Here is a 19,357-nt window from a genome sequence, read left to right on the forward strand (position 1 = left end):
AAGAAGATCTACTAGATTTTATTAAACTAATAGGGAAGTATTTTATTATATGATGTACAAAAAAGAACTCATTAAATTATAAATATTGAAAAATACCTACCACTGGTCTGAGATTCTGGATTTTCGAATAATATAACAATAAATATTATATTATTAGTAGTAACTAAAAATGTTATTGAATTCACATTTAATAATACAGTAAGTATAAATAACACAAGACAACATTTTCTTTTTAAAATTTTTATATGATTTCTATAAAAAAATTTGAAATTATTTCCGAGTCTGGCTTTAGATGATTCTATCACATCTAGTTTTTGAGATAATTACAAAATAATAATTAAGTGATAATAACACTGTAATTAATCATAAAAAAAAAAACAATTTTTTCCTTAAAATGATTTTTTGATGTTTAATAAAAGTACTGTAAAGTTTGGGACAATTTGAGTCTACCCGATATTTTGTATCTTTAAAGTTAAATTTGATTGACATTTTTCATAAAAAAGTTGAACTTTCTACTATAACTTTTTTTGATTAACTTAAAATAATGAAACTTTAACTGTCAAAATAGTCAATAGGATTAAGGCGAGGAATAAGAAGAAGATTAATTAATTTTTGTAACATGTTTTTCATTTCATTAATTGAAAAACTCGAAGTAACAATAATAGAAATGATATTTATATATTAAATATGATTTTTTTTATTTTTTACAAATATACATTTTAAATTAATCCCATTTATGCTTATGATGTTCTTCTTCGCGTCTCCTTTTTTCAGACCATATTTTAATATTCGCCTCACTGTTGGCTGAAATAAAAATATTTATTATACTCAGTAATAAGTGATTTAAAAAACATAAAATTACCAGCTTGTTGAATCTTATAAAATAATGGCATTGATAAGATGGTAGCACCAATAAACCAAGGGTACATCCAATGATGTTGGAAATGTAATTTGTGAGGGAACTGAACTATTTTTGCAGTGAATGTATATGGAAAGATCATCTTGCGACTTAATTTATCTTTCCCACCCATCTAGATACAGAAACAAATTACTATATTCTCACTTATAAAGAAATATCAAATACAATCTTTAAAAAATTTAAAGATTTTTTCTTAATAATAAAAATTGAGCGCATACATGAATGAATTCTTTCCAAACAATGTAATAATGTGAAATTTTTTCAATATATTTAAAATATTGTTGAAATTGTTAATTTAAAACCTTTAGTCAAGTTAATTAATAACATCACAATGTAACAATCAATATCATACCTGAAAATGTTATGATCAATTATAAATTAAACATAATATTTTTCAAAGTTAATGAAAATAGATTTAAAAATTAAAGGGAAATAAATAAAAAATATATATAATATTACTTGTTGGTTATGATAATACAATAAAAAGTATAATTATTTGATAATTTTGTAATGAAAAACCTATTAACAGCAATAAAAGCACTTAAAGTTAATATCTGACAGTATTATTAAAAATTAAGTTATTTTCACCATCAGAATAAAACTTACCTTGTAAATTTCTCAACAAAACGTTAAAAACAAAACTAAATTTACGTGTTGTTGAAAAGGTAAGAATAATACTTAATTGAATGATGAATTATGAATAGGAGAACATGTACTTCAGTCCTTTGCTGCATGTTATTGATGAGTTACCACAGTTACAAAATAGTTGTTTTGGATTTAACACTAAACGTGTTCAAATTATAAAAAGCGGGTTATTTTAAAATAAGGATTCATTCGGTGTATCGTTATATTTTACACATTTTTTGGACCGATTGCAAATCGGTGGTACATATTGGTATGTAAAATTTTTTTTAATCGACGGGACGGTCTTTTAGGCCGTTTCTTGCCAAAGCTAAAAGTCATTCAAACGAGGATAATCTTTTGAACAAAAGCAAAACACGAAAACACTGTCAAATAAAAAGTTTTACATTTTGACTATTTTCATATTATATCTTACTATATAGATAGGCAAATATTCAAATAAAAATATGTATATAAATAGGAAAAACTTTTGACTATCGATAATGTCGGATTTTTTACCACATTTAAATTTTTATAAAATGGAGTAAAATCCGTCATGGTTATGGTAATCTATGGTATCAAATAGTCGGAGTACTAGATGTTCGGAACAATTACTACTTTGTCAAATGTCGGATCATTATCAGTTCTTGGCAAAAGTATTTTCCCAATAACCAAAGACTATAAGTGTATATATAGCTCTGGAATTACAAAAATACAAAGTTGCCCAAACGAAAAAACAATTGAACGAATGAAAGAATTTATTTTTGTGTATTATTCGAATTGGATCGTTTACCAATGATACCCGTTCATTCGTGAACGACACAGCTCTACAGAACATGCCGCCATAAATTTTTACGTCATTCATAAAATTAAACCGCTCCCATATTTCTATATATCACAAATATCCATTAATAAACAACCACCATTAATTCGTGGTAATATTTAATTTGTTTTAAGAAATATAAGTATTTTTATACATTAATTTATAAAGATTGTGTTGTTAAATGATATGTATTATTTGGTATTTTTTAAATTATAAATCACTTGCGATTAAAAAAATAACTTAATATTTATATATTTGTAAATTTATCAAATTATAACTATAAATAACTTTCTGTTTTGTATTAGTTACTTAATATTAACAAAAGTTTTTCTTAAATACCAATTAATAATTTACTTCGTTAATAAATTTCCAATTTAAGTCTATTTTAAAGGATTTATTTTCTTTTTTATTGCATAGCCTGTGATATTCTAGTATTTTTCAATTTTTATCTATATTATCGTTGATCATTATTATTTTCAAATAAAATCAATGTATCATGTGGCGATTTTTCATTTAAATTTAATTTCAAAATGTTAATTTTAATTCATATTATTTTTATTATAATTATTTAAAAAAAATTTTTTTAATTAAAGCCTAAGACTAGTCTTTTTAACACGCTTTTATTAGTTTCACATGTATGTTTGTTGTTTGTTGTAAGTTTGTAACTCCCGCCACGCCCGCCCACAATTCACGGTTATACCTCGTGCATGATACGTTTACGTACCTAAGTCGCTTTACATGTATATATATATATTCTAATTACTATTAAAATTTATATATTAACACGCTTTATTCTAATTAAGAGATATTAAGTGTTCATTCCGATTACAAAGGATGATTCTTGTATCGTCATTTTTCGTCACTACCTCCACGTTGCGCGCCTGCTGCTTTCCTTGGATGTGGTAGCCGTTTCTCAGACTCCCTCTCCGGAATCGAACCCTGATTACCCTTTACCCGTTACAACCATGATATTGATTGTAACAACTACCATAACATGTAACTAAAAAGTTCAAAATAATTTTTAAAATAAGCTTAAAACAATAATGAACGAAAAGTACTAGTATTATTGTAATAAAAGAGTGGGTGCTTTGTGCCATATTTTCCGTATATTGAGCGCCCGACGATTTTATCAAAATAATACTAGTACTTTTCGTTCATTATTATTTTAAGCTTATTTTGAATTTTTTAGTTCGATGTACTTTAAAAGCGTGTTTTTTTAGTTTTTTTAAACTATATTTATTAACACGCTTATATTAGTTTCACATGTATGTTTGTTGTTTGTTGTAAGTTTGTAACTCCACGCGGAACTTGTTATTATGTCGCGTATCCCGTCGTCTATAAACTTGAGACTAGACACATTATTCTTGAATTATTAACTATGTAATACTTTTTAAGTTTATTCCTTATGCCTTGTAAGGGTATCAACTTTGTTTTTTTTTTTAAATTTTTTTAAGTAAACAAGGCTTAATAAGAGTAAATTCTTATAACTATGGATATCATTATGTGATCATTAAAATAAAAGTACCTAAATCATTATCTAATAAACAAGAGACCTTGATTAAAGCTTATGCTGAAATTGAAAGTGATACTCCTGGAACAATTAGAAGCATAAATTACAAAAAGGATGGTAAGTTTTTAGTATGATACAGTGACATACGCAAGATTTTTTCAAGGAGGGTCTCACAATATGTATAATTTTTATCATCATTTTTTGCATATCATATAATAAAATATTTCTCTATCAGTTTAACAAAGTATAGCAGAAAATAATGATAACAATAATACTCTAGTTTATAGCAATAGATGTTTGTACGCTAAGAGCATTATAAAATGCCTTATAAATAAATATTTTAAATATATTCTTACTTTCTTTATTGAAAAAAGTGTATTTGTTAGAGTATATATATTTTTAAAATTTATACATTAATTTTTTAGTCATATAATAATTTGAAAAATATGTTTAAAAAATGTGTTTATAGTATCTGATCAAGGTGGTGTCATAACCCCCTTTTAAATACGTCACTGGTATGATACATGTATCATTTATTGTTTTAATAAAAATAGTTCCACTCTCAATTTTTATTAGAAGAAATATTTTTTCGTATGGGCAACCTCCTATTATTAGTTAATAAGTTTTTGCTAAGATTATAAGATAATTAAATATGCTTAAGCACAATTAGTTTATTTCTCCCCTCTTTTAAAGTATATAAATGTATGTGTCATTTTCAACACTTCAGGAGGGTATTAAGTGTTCTATAGACCCTATAGATTGTTCTTACGTAAATATTAATAAAAAAACAATTTTTTGATAATACTATTAAATAATTGAGAAATTTAAGCACTTAGTCAGTATCGGTTTGATTGTGCCCGAAGGCCTTACATTATGTTGGAGACCTTTTTTTCTTTACATAAAGGACCTTTAAGGAAATTTGTTTCGGTGCCTCTAGGTTGAAACTTCCATATTAATCTTTATTATCTGTGTATTCACAAGGCAGTTGTTAAATTATACCTCGCGCAAAATCTTTAAAAATATAAAACATCAATTTTTTCTTTTCAGAAGTTACTTGTATCCTATGTTTTATAATTTTTAAATGGACACATATATATTTAATTGATTTATAAAATATAAATTATCTAATTAAGAAAATGATTGGTCAATAATAATTCTTGAACCAGTAATTTAAAATATATTAACTCTTATACTATGGCCGGAAGAGTAAAGCGGGTCTGTTTATTTTTATCTCTGTGCATATATAAACCACACTACTCCCACTTTTATATAAAAGTACTAACTTTTAAAACACTGGTTTAAAAGTTGTTATTGACCCATCATTTTCTTATTTTTAAGTTAACAAAACATGTTTCCGTTTAAAAAAAATTTAAGTTGATACTACTGTAAAGGGGAGAGAACCAATTTTAATTATAGAATATAGTATATTAACTTCTGAAAAAAAAATTATTATGATATATATTTTTAACGATTTTGCGTGAGACATTGTTAATGAATCATAAGTTCAAATTATTTTCATAGACTATGAAAATTATATTTTCGTAAGTGTAAAAATTAAATTACTACACTACAGTACTTAGTTCCCTGTCAGCTTATTCTATTGATTCTTAAAATTAGAATGAATTATAAAAATATTCTGCCAAGCCAATTAAATTAATATTCCATTATATGCTATTTGAAAATAATTTAGTGGATAGCTCCTTCTCGATCATAATTTGGAACAATTCTATTCAGATAACAGTTTGATATGCTTATATTGAAAATACAATGGTTATACACATATTTCATGACGAAGATACTAGACACCTACCTAAACAATATTGGTAGAATAGAGTTGAATTAGTAACAAATTAGAACTTGAATTCCAGTTATATACTGTTATAAATAATCATTTTTTAATAAAATCTGGTTAACAGTAATGTTCTAAATTGTAATAAAGATTTATACATTTTTAATTAATCCAACATATCAGATAAACATGTTATCTACTACAGATCGTCTCCTGGGGTGGCACCCCATCATACGATTACTTAATATTTAATAATTTTAGTTGGTATTTTTCAATTAGTAAGGCTGTAAATAAAAAAAAACTTAAAAAGAGCCACACAATAAAAAAAAAGTTATTTAGTCAAAAAACATTTTTTTAATTCTCTCGAATTTTCTACTTCAAGGCCGTCCTGTATTAACCCAACACCTAGTAGCTTATATTTACATCCAAAAAGACTTTGGTTAGCTATAAACATTATGTATAATCGTATCTAGTTGAAGACATTACCCTCAACAATTTTTAAATTTCCCTTGTTCCGTGTTAATGGAGGAAATCCCATCAAAAATTACCATTTTTAAAATCGACAATTTTTTTTTTTTTTTCTAAAAATTGTCATAACTTATTGAAAAATGAACAAATCAAAATAATTCTTTTTTATATTGAAACCTTACATATTTTCCTTTCATATGATAAAATTTTTTTGAAAATGTGACCCTATATCAGCCCACAGGGGGGATTCAAAATAGCAATTTCTGCTATTTCTAAATTATTTAATTTTTAAACAAATTTAACTTTTCAACTTAACTTAAAATTTATGATTTCATATTTTATTTTTTCAACTTTAAATTCCTATAATTTTTTGAAAAATGTATGGATCAATACAAATTTTTGTTTCTAAATAAATTATTATATATGCCTTTCATCTGACATACTTTTTTTTTAAATCTGATCATTTTTCTTTATACAGACAGAGGGGTTTATATTTTTAAAAGTACGAGAAAATAGTAGAACTTTTTTAACTTAACTTTTGAAAATGTTCCGGAAATACTCCGAGCTTCAAATATATATGAAATAAGATAATTTTATGCACTATAAGTTCAAAAAAAAAAATGTCCCGACGACTTATCTTCTATATGCATACGGTTGCCGTAGTTAAAAAATATGCTATTCTTAAATTTATCAATTTATAAATAAAATAATAATAATAAAATTATAAAAATATTTTGATTCATTTATTTTTTAAAAAGTTATGGCAGTTTTAATAAAAAAAGTTTAAAAAATGTCTAATTTTCTCGATTTTAAAAATTGTAATTTTTTGGGGATATCCCTTATTTATAAAAATTGAGGGAAATTTTTTCAATTTTTATGGGCAATGTCTTCAACTAGATATAATTTGTGATCTTTTGATATATTGTTCATCAAAATCGGTCCGACGAGAGCTGAGAAAAATTAGCGACATACATACAAAAGAAAAACACATTATAGTAAAATTATTACCTTCTCAGATTCGCATCGAAGCTAAAAAACATTATTGTGACATATCGACTTTTTAATATAAGCCATACAATTACATTGAATAATTCTATTTATTATAAAAATATTATTTACTTTTTATTTATAAAAAAAAATTTAACATATTATATGTTATCCGAAGGATATTTTAGAAAAATTTTATTATTTATTTCCTTGAATTTCCTTTTAATTGTAATAATTTGTTTACAATATGTATGAACTAATGTAGTGCTTAAAATGAAAATTGTTCTACCGTAATGTTAATTAATATTTTTCTCTCGCTTTACAATCGAGTCTGTTTGGTCACTTCTTCGCCAGGAAACCACCTCTCCAAGTACATTCACTTTCTCTTGAATTCAATACACTATTATATTCCACTAACACTGTTTCTACCGCAGGCAACAACGGATGATGACGTCGTTGAAGTATTCTAATGTTGTATCAGTGGTCGCCACCAGACTAGTTTCTTACTGGCATACCATCGTCGTGGCCATGTATTCGTTGCATCAATATACGTTTCCTCAAAAAAAAAAAAAAAGCAATACATTCTAAGAAAATTCGGAATTATTCATTTAACCAGAATAATATTTTTAAGTTCTTTTAATAATTTTATATCATGCGAAACTCATTTAATAGTTGTTCATTATTTTTATTGTTCTGTTTGTTTAAAAGTAAGATATATTTTATATGCTTATCATCAAGTTCAATTTGTTATCAAGTTTGTTTATTAATTATCCTTGCTAGTCGATGCAACTTCAGGTGTTGATTACAAAGGCAAGTCAATTGGAAGTTTAAATTCTTACCACCATCAAGTTTCGGGTCAAGTATACGCTGTTAATGAGTATACGCTTCTTCTTGAGGATTTCACATTTGACGGAAGCGCAAATGATGCATTTTTTTGGGCTGGTTCTTCTAGTCGGCCAGGACCTCAAGGGTTTATTTTGGCAAACGAATACGGAAGGTATAATATAAAATTAAAGACAAAGCAATTGGTAGATACTAGTTTATAAATATTAAATAATTAATGAATATAGACTAATTGATTAATTTCCAAGTTTAACACTTTTAAGTTAACTTAAAGAAAAAAAGTTAAACTTGTCATTAATAGTACGTTAAATTTAGTTTCGTTTGATTTGAAATCAGTTTTATATCTTTGCAAGGTCTAGTAACTTAGTTAAATAAAAATTATGTTAAGATACTAAGAAAATGTTATTTAAAATGTATTTAATCATAAATATATCTATTTATTAAAAATTTGGAAACATGTCACAACACAAAAATTTTTAATTTCATTAACTTATTTTGACTAATGAAAAGTGTTATAAATAATTAGTCATAAATAAAAATACAACAAAATCGGCCTGTATGATTAAGTCAGAAATGCGTCATGGTACGATACACAAGCACTGGATTTTAAATCTAACAAAAACGTAGATAATAAGTTATTTTTACTAAGTTAAAGAATGAAGAGTCTTAAACAATTTTTTTTTCATAAGATTCTGCTTTTCAAAATAAATCTAATAATGGAAAATATGTAATTAATCAAAGAGTTTGACCGCATAGTCGTGAATAATAAAAAGAGTGAAAATTGTCACAATAACACGATAAATTCAAGAACTTTTAATTCAGTTTATATTACATATCTAAAAAAAAAAAAATGAATTTTTCATAGTTTTGAACTATAACTTTGTTGTTAAAAAAAAATTATATATATATATGTATATCATTTACGAAATAGAGAGGACGAAAAAAATATTCAATTATATATTATTGTAGAGTTTTTCAAATCAAACAATACATATTTTCCTTTTTGAAAAATTAAAATGTTCAATAATTTTCCAGAAAATGTGTGTCTCATCCTTAAGGAATTCATTCTGTACATGTTAAAAGAACACGATTTTAATATGTTTATATCAATCAACTTAAAAAATTGAAATATCACTCAATTTGAGAAATTAAAAATTATCTTATAACTGTGCTACTATAAATAAAAGAATATTGAAATTTTACATACGTATATTAAAACTGTTATTTTTTATTTTTTAATACACTGATCCTAATGGAATTTATATCGACAATACAAGAGACAGTCTTTTTAAAGAGAAATAACTTTTTTTTAATAAGCTTTTTATGTAAATCTAATTTAAACTCAAGTACAAAATTTGTTTAAATGAGACTACCTACATAATCTAAAGTGATTTTTTCTTTTGAATTTTTGAAAATGTTCTTCAATGTTTTTTCACTATTAATCTATATAAAATTTAAAAATTTAACAAAAATGAATACTTATAATGATTTATGGTCATTGAAACAGGATTATTATTGTCTAGGTATTATTAAATACAAATTAAAGATTTTAAAATTTCTATTTTTAGTTCAAACCTTTAAACAATTGTAAGACGCATACTTTTGAGTGGATTAAAATATTATAAGAACAAGTTGTTTGAAAAATTTTCTAATTAATGATTTTTATTATATAAATTAAACAGTTAATTAACCTACAAGTAATAGTTCCCATTTAAGAAAATTAAAGTTTAGGTTTTTTTGTATCCTTGAGGGGATGAAAAAAAATGATTCAAATACATATTTATATATGTATGTGGTATTAAACATTTTACATAATTGAACATTTTTTTGAATAAGACAATACATATATCCTTTATGAAAATTAAAAATTTTTAATAGTTACTCATATCTAAAAATCATTTCTAACAACTTTTAGAAAAATATTTGCATTGCAATACCAAAATAAATAACGGTAGATAACTATGACAACTTTCATATACTGAGCCTTATAATCAAGAACTAAAAAAATATATAAACGGATTAAAAGTGTTTCGAAGAATATGACCTGAAGATAAACTGAAAAAAAAAAGTATACAATTATAAATATCTAGATGGTAATTGACATGGAATCTAAAGTTAAATTTCTTTCAATTTTTTTTTCTTTTGAGTCCAAAAAAGTAATTTTAAAATTTGAATCAAAACTTAAATTGCTAATTTTATAAAAAAACGAATGCGACGAACGTTTGCCGATTTAGTAAAAATCATTGCCTATGGCATTGATTTGTTTGAAATTTTTCCTTAATTCATTTTGAATTAGAATTTTGTTTTAAAATAATCCACCAATTTCTTAAAATTAAACACTACAGATTTGCATCGAAGCGTTTCTAATGATAACGATTTCAATCACTGTCAGATATCATCTATACTAGTCCCAAGTATGCCAATCACACTCTGTGCCGCGACCTCACTGTGCTATCTTTTTTTTTAGTTTCCTTTATGCAAAATAATAGCATGAAAGCTTTATGTGATGAATGTGATAAAGATATCTAACAGTTGATAATTGTCAGATATCATTTTATACTAAAGTTTGCTATGCCTGATCCCCATTATACTCCATCCCAATTTTACTGGTTAAAAATATATCTGTATTAAAATACTTATTATAATTATCTATTCATTTACATTTTTCCTTAAATATTCTAATTGTATAATGTTTAATAAATGTAGTCAACATGTGTAATTTTAATTTATGATGTTTATTAACATTACATTATTTAGAACGGACGTACTGAAGAGATATTTGGGAAAACAATTAACACTGACTTTGCCAGACAATAAAAAAATAACAGATTTAAAATGGTTTTCCATATATGACTTATCGAGAAACGTGAGTACATTTTTTAATTGTTTATAAAAAAACCAAAATTATCATAGAATTATATAAACTTTTGATTTTTATTTAAGTTAGTTTGCTATACAATGACAACAATGACTTCATTTAGAATTTAAAAGATGTAACTTTTTGTTATACTTATCTCAAATATTGACACGACTTACGTCGCAAAAATGTGTTCGACACTGGTTATGAGGGTAGAGACCCGTGGGCCGTTTATTAAATGAGCGACAACAGGTTATTTTAACAGAAAATAAAACAAACCGAAAAGATAAACACAGTAATAATAATCTTCGCATAATATCGCGGCACTTTCGCTGGCGTCGACGACGCGATGTCCGGCGTGATCCTTGGACGGCAAAAGGTTAGCAGCGTTGTAGGCGACGGGTGCGGATCGGTTGGTCGACCTTGTCGCTTTCACAACAGGAGGAAGACTCTCGCACCATTTGCGACGGGACGTCGTCGGCCGTGCGGCACTTGCTGGACTTTGCACCGTAGCGTATAACACGCGGTGTTGGTCAGTCAAATACTCATAAAATAGAGCGACGGCTGATAAAGGTGGAACGAGACGCGGAGCATCGTGTATAACGAAGCGACGCGGGCCGTGTCAATATTTATTTTGAAAAAGTTTGTTGGAACCTTTTTATTCTGAAGTGATGAATTTATTGTTATTTATTGTTATTGGCAAAACATCAAATAGCAATGGAAGCGTGAAATTTATCAAAAGATTTCATCTAATTTAGTGCGTGATTATAAGACTAACCAACGCCCATTTTATGGTATTTGATTAATGTAAAATTTTCACGAAACTATAAAAAAATGAAAATTGAAAAATAAATTTTACTAAAATGAAAAGAAGTTATTTGACACACAATTTTCTAATTAAATTTAAATATAATTGTGATTGTAAGAGTTACAAAATTATGTTAATTCTCATAATTTATATTAATTTTTATTTTCAATGAGTATTGAAAATAAAAAATAATAAAAATGCAAAAATACAAAAGAAGAACTTAAAAGTTCTTTAAGGAACATCCTCTGTGAGGAAATTATGGCTAATTTACGATATTAGGTTGCATTTGGCGATGTTGACATTCCAGAAGATTTTGAACCGCCAACCAAACAAGTTATTGGAGCCTTTACGCCAAAAGCACGCGGTGTCAATTCAGGGCAAATCGAAATATTAGATTCCAAAACTATCCGAATACCCATGTTTTCCTACGACGGAGGAGGCAAAGGTATTTTGATTATAATTTACTATGTTATACTTTTAAACCTTTTAAGAAAATAAAAAAATTCTAAATTATTGTACATAAATAATTTTAGTTACATCCAATAAAAGTGTAAAGTTATATTTTTGTTTTGTAGATACACATTTTGTGATTGGAAATGGACCTCAACCATCATCCAAAGGTCAAAAAATACCAGATGAACTAGGATAGTAAGTGAATAGGAATTTTAATAGTTGAATAATCTTTACTTCTTTTACTTCTTCTTCTTCATTAGTAGTCAATATTAAGGATAGTTTTACAACATATACCTTCCACTTCTATCTGTTATAGATCATTCTCATTAACTCCCTGTAGGTTTTTAGCTCAGCATCTTTAATAGCTTTATTGAATATTATTGTTAAAAGACCTTCATTGCCTTCTATTTGTTCTTCCAATATTCTGTGATATAATTCCTCCTTATGTATTGAAGTATGTCCAATTATTTCCTATCTTAATACGGAACTCCATCCAGTTAACTTTAAGTAAATTCCGTTAGGACAACAATTCGAAGCATTCTAAATATCTTTCTTCAATTTTATGTATCACCCAAGACTCTATACGTAATTAATTAAACCACCACGATATTTATAATTATATACTTCTTTTAAATGGTTATTTCCTCCTTAAATTGAGAGTCTGTATCTTTGTTGTTTTCTAGCATAAATTTGTTTTTTTAGCTTTGATGCGAAGCTAAGAAGGTTTTTTTAACATGATCATGGATTATTCTGTGAAGTTCAAATATCGAACTTAAATTAGCATTTCAATATATTTATTTAATAATATATGAAATTAAAATAGTTTCCTTGTACAAATTTAATTTAACGGAGTTTTGATCAGACTTTTAGTCTGTGAAAATAATTAAGAGTAATTTTAAAGTCAATATTAAAACGTTAAGTACAGTTGGGATCCATTTTAGCTTCGATGCAAGCTGAGAAGGTATTAATTTTACTATGATGTGTTTTTTTTTGTGTCTGTTACCACTTTTTGTCAGCTCTCACCGAACCGATTTCTTTCAACGATACGTCAAAAGATCACAAATCGTATCTAGTCGAAGACATTATCCTCAAAAATTGAAAAAATTCCCATCGTCCCCTGTAAATGGAGAAAACCTTTAAAATCGCTAATTTTCGAATTTTTTTCAATTTTTTTTACTTAAAATTGTCATAATTTTTTTAAAAATGACCAAATCAATATAATTTTTATTATAGATGCATGATGTCTTTACCTATCATTTGGTATATTTTTTTTATAAATCTGACCCTTTACCTGACTACAAGGTAAACCATTTTTGTATTTGGGTTTAAATTGGATTTACATAAAAAGCATATTAAAAAAAAATTATTTCTTTTTAAACAGACTGTCTCTTGTATTTTCGATAAAGTCCATTAGGATCAGTGTATATAAAAAAAAAAAATGGTAGTTTTTATATACGTATGTAAATTTTCAATATTCTTTTTTTTTATAGTTGCGCAGTAAATGTATTTTTAAGCTTACATTAAAGAATTAATTAATTACATAACTTATATTAACGTAGTGCTCAAAATTAAAGAGTCTCCCTACTATTTTGTGATTCGACTTAAAGGAAACGCTATATTGCACTCTAAATAAGAAGGGGGCACCGTCCCCCTCCTGCAACCTTTGCTTTAAACACTGATGATATGCAAAATTTTTTTCTTGCTATCCTTCACATATTTATTATTTATAAAATTTTTACATTGACTACCTCAGTTTATATCAAAGACCAATAATTTCAATAATTTAAAAAAGTTATATTTCGATATATTAGCATATTTCTATTATTTTGGGTGAGTATGAGTATGAGTATGAGTATATATAATTCCTTTATTTTGTATGAAATAAGTTCCAAACCCTATAACATACCAATCTTAAAACTCTTGAATTTTTAAAAGTAATATAAAATTAAAATTTAATAAACTTGTAAATATATTTTCGTACATCATATAAATTTATTTTTATTATTAATTTTTAAAAATTTGCTCTACATTGCAACCTAAAATTTAGGTAAATTTTTAAATTGTTATTAAATTTGAAATTTATGACCTTAAATATATATAATTCTATATGCTGGATAAAACTTTTATATTTTAAAAATGTTAATTTTAAAAATTTTTGCTTATATTCTATTCTTAAAATTTGGATGAATTTAAATCAGCGATCTTAAAGTATAAGTATATCCTCACTTCTCAAAAGCTTTTTGTTAATATTTACTCTACTTTTCAAAATTTTAAGTTCGGTTCGTTATACTTTTTCTTTCATTCTTTTCCATTTATTATTCGTAATGTTTTATTCATAACGTTATCACTTGTAATTTGATATAATGACATTTTTACACTTTAATGGTCTGAACATTTTATTTCCTCCCCATGTCTTCTGGTGTATCTAGTTTCTTAAATATTACTTTTGTGTCATAAATAAAATTTTAACAGGTAACTTATAGAAAATTATTAAATGCTCAGCTCAATATTTTCTCATATCAAGTCCCTCATAACTGCTTGGCCACCCACTTCTCCTCCTACTACCATATTTCATCTATAAATATTAAGTTGTCTTCTCCTTTTGTATTTTTATACACTCTCCTATCACTGCATAATATGTAGTTGCTGATTAAATATAAAATTTTGCAACAAAAATTTGTTTTAAAATATTATATCTTTTTAACTATAATTAAATTTCTCGCCCAAAGAGAGCATTTCTATTTAATTACAAATATATTTTGTAAAAGCTTGGACAACTTGAGATCATATTCAAATGAAACAATAGTGTTAGAACTAACTGGCGATAAGACTGTATTTGACGTGGACTGGTTAAGTGTATATGATATAGAAACTAAAGAAAATTACGGATGGGTGCTGATACCAGATGAACCCAATGTACCACCCCTATTACAAAAAGTCGTTGTGAGTAATTTTTTATTATTATATTGTAATAAATGTAAGTTTCTAAATTAATAAAAATAAATTTTCAGAATAAAGTAGAAAATATCATGCACTGTGTTCAATTGCACAAGAAACTACAGGTTACCTGGCAAGTTTTCGGTCCATATATTACCATCAGGTTAGCTGGTCAAGTAGATGAAAAAGATTATATGGCATTTGGGTTTAGTGGATCTGATAATAATGCTCAAATGATGGGAGCTGATATAGCAATTACATACTTTGACGGATTTCGGGGACAAGCTGTAGATTACAATGTCACAGCCCTTTCACCAGTCAGTCCAGTCAATTTTTAAAAATCATTTAGGATACTTAGTTTCAATCATTTTTCAAAGTAGTTTATTATTTTTGTTTAGTGTATAAAAGTGTTGGGCCAATATAAAGGTGTTTGTCGAGACATTTTGGTCGGTGGTTTGGACGACAACCAACTTCTAACAGCCAATAGAGAGAATGGTATTAATATCATAACTTACCGAAGAAACTTAATTTCATGTATGTACTTTCTAAAATCTTTTATAAATATGTATTATAAAAGTGAACTTAAATAAAAATATATTATTTATGTCATTAAAAAAGAGAATTACTAAAAGCTATAAATAAAAAAAGCTCCTATTATATTAATGGTAAATAAGTACAGGTTCATTCATAGCTCTCATAATATTCATTTTTCTGGTTGTATATTTTAAAACTTAAAAAGGGTTAATTTTTTAACAAAATGTATGAAATTTTATGACCTTGAATTGTTATTTTTTCTAAGGTTGAACGAGTTGGTGATTTATGTAGGATTTTAAATCACGTTGGTTAAACAAAAGTCCTTAAATATTGTAAAGGTTACGAATTATAAAAATAATTTAATTTGATAAAATAAAATAAAATAATTAACATTCTAAGTAAAATTTCCTTGAAGTGTAACATAAAGTATCTGATTAAATTCAATGTTATTAAAATATAAAATATTAACTCGTTAGTACCTAATCTTAAATATTTACTTATTATTATGTTAAACTTAAAATTATACATCTAAATACTATTTATATTTTTTTTTACTATTCAATATTTAATTTATCGTTTTGTTTAGATGACAGTGGTGACAAAGAATTTAAAAATAATGTCCTAAACTCAATGATTTGGGCGATTGGTCGTATGAATCATTTAAACGAACCTTCCTTACATGATTTATATCCTAGAAGTGTAGTGAAATTGGATTTAGACCCAAATCCACCAATTGACACTTGTTATCCATTTTCAATAAACAGTGAGCCGCTTAAAAAGTAAGAATATTTTTATGATTAGCTTGTTGGATAAATGCTTTAAGAAATTAAAATTTTAATTTGTCAATAAATTATTTAAGGGAATCTTGGGATCATTCAAAAATTATAGATAGTAGTCTTCGTGCGATAACTGCAACTTTAGGTCCGTCAGGTGGCCAAAAAGGTTACCAAGGACTCACGGGTAACAAAATAATATAAATTTAAATAAATAAGTTTTTAAATTTGTTTAAAATGATAATTTATAGGTATGCCTTCACCCGGTCTTGCCTGGTACATTAATGGGCATCTAATACCTGAAATATGGTTAAAAAGGGGTATAACATACGCAGTACTCGTTTATGGTGGCAATAATGTGCATAGTTCACAATTATATCACCCATTTGTCATTACTGATGAACCAAATGGAGGTTTTGATAGTATGTCTGAAGCAGCTCAAAAGCATACAAGGATATTAGCAGGAGTCCAGTATACGTTAAGAAGGCAAGCACGGCCTATTGCTGGTAAAAAGAATCTTTAAGAATGAATTATTCTCAATCTCCAAATCACTAAATATTTTAATGCCGTCTAATATTTAATGAAAATCCTTTTTCTTTCGCTCTTTTTCACAGTTTAAGTATTTTGAAGCTAGTTATCATATTTTATTAAATTTTGACCTTAAATGATTTAAACATTTTCCACGCTTCTATATTTTTACGTATGATATAAAATAAAAAACCCAGCATAGTAGGGTCTCGGTACAGTGGCATAGTTGGGTCCAGTATAGATGATATCTGACAGTGATTAAAATCACTATTAAAAAAACGATTCGATGCAAGCCTGTAGATGATGTTTAATTTTCAAAAATTGGTAAATTATTTCAAAAGCTACATGTTCTCCTATTTTCTTATTTATATCCTGATTATAAGTTTTATGATTTATAAGTGTAATATATGAATAAATAAATATATATATATATATATTAATCATATATAAATATAAATAGTATTTATCTTAAAAAAAATATAATGAACCATACATTTTTCAAAAAGTTATAGCTTTATAAAGTTAAAATATAATAATGAATTTTTTTTATTAACTTTAATGTTTGTTTTCACAGTGAAGACAAAATAAAGTCCAAAATTTTTTTTTTTTAATATTTAAGTATATTACATTATCTTTAATTTAAGTAAAATTAAAACACTTTTAATGAAAGTGTCAGAGTTTCCGGAACACATTCAAAAGTTAAGTTTAAAAAGTTAATTTTTTGTGAAAAAATTGTGATTTTGTATCCCCTCTTTGGGCAGGTAAAGGGTCAGATGTATAAAAAAAATTTACCAAATGAAAGGTAAAGACATCATGCATCTATAATACACATATATATATTGATTTGGTTATTTTTAAAAAAGTTATGGCAATTTTACGTAAAAAAAATTGAAAAATGTCGAAAATTAGCGATTTTTAACTTAGTATTTTTTTTGGTGATTTCCCTCATTTATGGGGAACGAGGGGAATTTTTTCAATTTTTAAGGATAATGTCTTCGACTAGATACGATTTGTGATCTTTTGACGTATCGTTGAAAGAAATCGGTTCGGTGAGAGCTGACAAAAAGTGGTAACAGACACAAAAAAAAACACATCATAGTAAAATTAATACCTTCTCAGCTTGCATCGAAGCTAAAATGGATCCCAACTGTACTTAACGTTTTAATATTGACTTTAAAATTACTCTTAATTATTTTCACAGACTAAAAGTCTGATCAAAACTCCGTTAAATTAAATTTGTACAAGGAAACTATTTTAATTTCATATATTATTAAATAAATATATTGAAATGCTAATTTAAGTTCGATATTTGAACTTCACAGAATAATCCATGATCATGTTAAAAATTTTATGGATATATCCTCAAGCACTTCAAGTAATCCATGATCACTTNTTTTATGGATATATCCTGAAGCACTTCAAGTAATCCATGATCACTTAATTTATATCAAATAATTCTGTTACATCACAACATAATTATATTTTTTATTTAATCGTGTATAAGTTTTAAATTGGTAGTAAAAGCTTAACAATTTTAAATTTTATTTTATTTTTTTAGCCGGTCCTTTGTGTTTACGTGAGCGTCGAAAACTTAACCATCGACTGGATGATAACTTTATGACTTTCAAAGAGTTTAACCGAACACTACAAATGAAATGCGAACCAGGTTAGTGCTTACTTTTTTTTAATGATGGCTCAATTAATTTTTACATCTAATGTAATTTTTGCAGGCGAACCAGCTATTTTAGAATTTAAGCCCAACACGTCATGGCCAGACACGGTGTACTACCACAGTTTTACTCAAAGTAATATGGGCTGGAAATTACATATTGTAGACAAATTTAATGCGGGAATAAGCTCAGCATCTCGAGTTCAGATATTTTGGCAACACTCAAGCATGTTTTTCTACTCAATATTAGTAATTGTGATAAACTTTAGGATTTAAATTTCCTAAAATTATAGTCATACTTCTTCCTGAAAACTTATAGTTAATCATGATAATTGTTAGATATTTTTTTGTAAAATAATGTTATTAAATTAAGTTAAGTCTAATTAAATATAAGCTTATTATCATTTAATTACGATAAAAATAATAGCGTTTAATATGTTGAAAAACTATTGATATGCAGTAATTATTATTTTGTAATGCAAGAATAATTTAATTAAATATAAAAGTAGGGTTTTAAACCATTTTATACTCTGAATGTATGGAAAATCCATTGCAGAAAAAAAGGATGTTTATTTGAATTTATATGTTAATATCTCTCTCCACAAAGGAAACGTTGCGTGGTAATAAATATTTGATCTAATTAAAAAACACTAAAAAAGAGTAAGATACCATGTTTCATGGATACTATATTTTAATTAATGTAAAAATCTAATTTCAAATAATAACTCTAGAGGTTTGTTTTTTTTGCGAACCAAAAAATAAAATTATTATTCATACTGTATTTTGTAATTAAAATCATAGTATAATGTTAACAAGTAAAAATGTAACTTATGGAGGC

General features: G+C 26.1%; 2 protein-coding genes across 4 annotated transcripts; one reads left to right on the forward strand and one right to left on the reverse strand.

The window, feature by feature from the left end:
* Positions 1-588: 588 nt before the first annotated feature.
* LOC126899536 (uncharacterized) lies at positions 589-7,493 on the reverse strand. 3 transcript variants are annotated; one of them, XM_050674539.1, is made up of 3 exons: positions 7,407-7,493; positions 863-1,031; positions 589-804 (listed from the first exon to the last, which is right to left on the reverse strand). In XM_050674539.1, exons 2-3 carry the CDS (start codon positions 1,029-1,031, stop codon positions 725-727), a joined length of 249 nt encoding a protein of 82 aa, XP_050530496.1. In that variant the 5' UTR covers positions 7,407-7,493; the 3' UTR covers positions 589-724. The 3 variants fall into 3 exon arrangements, with proteins under 3 accessions (XP_050530496.1, XP_050530495.1, XP_050530494.1); XM_050674538.1 differs by lacking the exon at positions 7,407-7,493 and adding an exon at positions 7,139-7,255; XM_050674537.1 differs by lacking the exon at positions 7,407-7,493 and adding an exon at positions 1,526-1,992.
* A 111-nt stretch (positions 7,494-7,604) lies between these two features.
* LOC126899532 (protein Skeletor, isoforms B/C) lies at positions 7,605-18,928 on the forward strand. Its single transcript, XM_050674531.1, has 13 exons — positions 7,605-7,824; positions 7,898-8,114; positions 10,718-10,826; positions 11,905-12,070; positions 12,201-12,273; positions 14,847-15,021; positions 15,090-15,332; positions 15,414-15,549; positions 16,136-16,328; positions 16,409-16,509; positions 16,574-16,828; positions 18,409-18,516; positions 18,581-18,928. Exons 1-13 carry the CDS (start codon positions 7,770-7,772, stop codon positions 18,793-18,795), a joined length of 2,046 nt encoding a protein of 681 aa, XP_050530488.1. The 5' UTR covers positions 7,605-7,769; the 3' UTR covers positions 18,796-18,928.
* The last annotated feature ends 429 nt before the right edge of the window (positions 18,929-19,357 follow it).

Source organism: Daktulosphaira vitifoliae, unplaced genomic scaffold (genome assembly GCF_025091365.1).
Source record: "Daktulosphaira vitifoliae isolate Bord-2020 unplaced genomic scaffold, ASM2509136v1 Scaffold_2, whole genome shotgun sequence".
Taxonomy (NCBI): Eukaryota; Metazoa; Arthropoda; class Insecta; order Hemiptera; family Phylloxeridae; genus Daktulosphaira; species Daktulosphaira vitifoliae.